Source organism: Rhizophagus irregularis, chromosome 32, assembly GCF_026210795.1.
Source record: "Rhizophagus irregularis chromosome 32, complete sequence".
Classification (NCBI taxonomy): domain Eukaryota; kingdom Fungi; phylum Glomeromycota; class Glomeromycetes; order Glomerales; family Glomeraceae; genus Rhizophagus; species Rhizophagus irregularis.
In genome coordinates this window covers 179,898-183,411 of record NC_089460.1, presented here as the reverse complement: position 1 = coordinate 183,411, position 3,514 = coordinate 179,898, and the positions used below count along the sequence as shown (strand labels likewise).

Below are 3,514 nucleotides of genomic sequence, written 5' to 3'. Positions count from 1 at the left end.
ATCTGAAGGAAAAAAAAAATAAACTTCAAGTCTCTATCTATTATTACAATTCTTAAATAATAACTAATAATAAAAAAAAAAGTTTATTTTTCAAGTGATTATTCCTACTTTAACTAGTATTTTGCAAAAAAATCTTTATAATACTTTTAAAAATAAAAAACTAATAAGAAAACTTCATACTAATGTAAAGTTTAAAATTCAACTACTTTATTTGTAACTATTACAACTTTCAGAAATTCAGTAAAAGTTAAGTTTTATAAAAATAAAATTATTTTTGATATGAACTATTAGCTAAACTATTCCAAATTATGTAACTCTACCAAATCTGAAAATTTTAAAGATTTAAATAAATTTTAAAGAAAATTTCTTGAAATCCTTAAACTACTAAAAAGCATCTTATATTACTTAAATAAAAAAAACTTAAACTTTTCCTTTAGCAACTTTTACTAAAAAATGGCCAAGTAATAAACAAGTAATAAAAAATATAGTTGATTTTTTGATAATTGTCATTTAGTATATTAAAAATTATATATATTTAATATTTTCAATATTTTAATTTATTTAATTTAAAAAAAAAGAACTCCTTCTTATAGATCTCATTTCCAAAAATTCACACAGAAAGCAGAAACAGTTTTTTGACAAAAATGCTTAGGAAAAGTTGACGCAAGCATGAAATAATCCACATTTTTAAAGAGTTTAACATCACAGCTTCACAACTATGTCAGTATTAGATGTAGTAGTAGATTATTTTACTGAGAAAGTTGCAAAATAAGTGAAAAATGACTTTTACTAAAGCTCTGAATGGGTCAGGTCAGGTCAGGTTAATTGATAAACCTGACCTGAAAATTTTTTTCAGGTCAGGAGTAGTATATAAATCCCAGTTCTGGCTCACTTTTCTCAGAGTCCAATCCTGGTTACCTTTTTCTTGCTACCATCCCGTTGCTTTCCCACCGGCTGTGGGTCCAATTCTAGTCACCTTTTTCTTGCTACTCCCATTACTCTCCCACCGGCTGTGGGTCCAATCCTGGCTACCTTTTTATATTTTCACCTATTTATATCACTATTTTTACCTATTTATACCACCTATTTCACCTACTTATTTCTTTAAATCACCTATTTTATCTACTTTTTATTCATCCTACTTATATTTTCACCTACTTACTCCTAACCGAACAAGAAATAGGATTCCAAAGCCAACAGAGCCAAAAAAAGGTAAGGAAATATTAACCCATCCAGGAAACCAGCTATGGAGTCAATAGAGCGAAATAGCAAGACAAGCAATTACCCTTATATCGAGAAAAAATGTAATTGAATAAAAGATTCACATATAAAAGGTTTACAAGATGTCACAATACAGACCATCACTAAGACGTATACTAGGTCAGTTTGAACTCAACATAGAAGAATGGGTAAAGGAAATAATGTGGTATTTAGATATAGCATATTTAAAAGCTTTAGATTCTGAATTTAGCAAAGAAAGTATGTTAGTATTTGGATTAGAAGAGCTAGTAGAAATATTTGATGAGATGTTAGAAGGTGATGATATATGGATACATCCATCACTTTTATCACGAATAAGATATTCTATTCTACCAGATGAGATGGCAATATATGAAAGATTTTCAGATATCATTAAAAACTTCTCAGAGGATAAAGAATTAGCATATGCATTATTAGACTTAGTAGAAATATTATCAAAAAAGAAACCTACAACATTCAACATTATAGATTACAATATACAAAGAATATCCACAAATCCTAATAATGAATATAGAAATGAATTCAGCATTTACCATATTAAAAGAGATGAAGATATGGACGAAGACACAAATGAAGATATAGATGAAGACATAGATGAAGAAGAGCAGAATGAATTCAATGAATACTACCAAAATCTTGCACTAACCACCGAGAGTCAGCTGGATAGGCTAAAAAATGAGTTGGCTATAACTCTATGTGACAAATGTCTTATGCCAACAAGAAGTCAGGAATGTGATTGCTGGATTTTACAAATAGAGGGTTTCTAGTTTTCAGTAAAACTATTTTTTACCTCTCACAATCTGGAATAGGTGTATCACAAATAAAATCCCCAAAATCATATGGATTAGAGAACAACTTCTGTAAGAACTTATAAATCATATCAGCATCCAATTCAGTCTTAGTGCCAAATATATTAACCTTATCAGATTTAGGCCAAATATGTACCCGAATCTTTGAAGTGAAGACTATAGCAATTTTAGAATAAATATCACCCACATCATTCTTAATATACTTTATTGGAAAGGGGAGAATCTCACGAATACCATCTATAGACTCTAAAGCATATGCTAAGGTAGAAAGATTAATAAACTTATTACCCCTAATATTAATCACAAATTTATAATTGCGCAGGAGAGCCTTATTTTCACCCACAAGTTCTACAGAAGAAAACTCAGGTAGGGAACATTCAGAAAGGTAACGTAAGAAGATAGCAACAGGATCAAAAGACCTGAAAACTTGTATACTACCAGATTTAGGAAAATAATGACACTGGTCGAAATCATTTCTTTCGGCATTAATACCTTTCGTCAAAAGTTCATCATCATCGTCACGTGATTCATCACACATTCGGCTAATTACAAAATTCAGAAAAATTTTGGCATAAATCAACTGGTCGATTTTTGGTCAATTTTTGATTGAGCATTAACATAAAAAAAACCATAAATCGACCAATACTTCTTTTTTATTGATTTTTATTAAACGATCGACTTAAAACTTTTTTGACGATTTTTAACCAATTTTTTAATTAATTTTAATTAATATCAATAAATAATAATGACATATAAGTAAAATAAGAAAACACTGAAGTTAAAGATTCGTCAAATTTTATTGTAAATCAATTTATTCGTATTATTTATTATTAAATAACCAATTCCATAAAATTCGTTAAACAATTATTGTAAAGAAAAATTCTGTAGCTTTTAGTAAATTACCAAATGTGAAACTTGCGATTTAATGGATTTATCGCTAAATATTCAGTTGCGTTGCAGTTAGAAGAAATTTTATATTTAGCGAGCACAAATCGGCAAAGAATGTTGTGTACTGGAATAATACAATCCCTACTTTCAGGAAAAAAATCTGTTTTCCATAATTCAACATTGCATGTTTCCGTTTCTTCAGTATCATCAATACTAAAATGATACCGAATATTTGCTGTGTCTGCTGGTCGGTACTACCTAATAAAAGCCAAATAATGCTCAGTAGGTCCATTTGGCAAGTCAATTTCATGCTTGAAATAATACTGGACTTGTCCAGAATAACGATCGTCTTCTCCATCAGTCATTATGAATTTGGCTAATACATATGAACTTTTTATGTGTCGAAATGACAACGCGGAGCCAAACACCTCAGATCCAATACGACATCTTCCAAATTTATCCATTTTTACATGAATAGTTATCGCATCTTGCTCTATAGTATCAGATGGTTTTCAGAAATTATACATTTCATATGTAGCAATATAATAATCGATCAT

At 29.3% G+C, this 3,514-nt stretch overlaps 1 protein-coding gene across 1 annotated transcript; it reads left to right on the top strand.

Annotated features, from left to right (window-relative positions):
* Window positions 1-1,343: 1,343 nt before the first annotated feature.
* OCT59_022835 (uncharacterized protein) lies at window positions 1,344-2,027 on the top strand (the record flags this gene model as incomplete). Its single annotated transcript, XM_066150389.1, has 1 exon — window positions 1,344-2,027. The coding sequence occupies one exon, from the start codon at window positions 1,344-1,346 to the stop codon at window positions 2,025-2,027; it is 684 nt and encodes a 227-aa protein (XP_066006431.1).
* Between the last annotated feature and the right edge of the window lie 1,487 nt (window positions 2,028-3,514).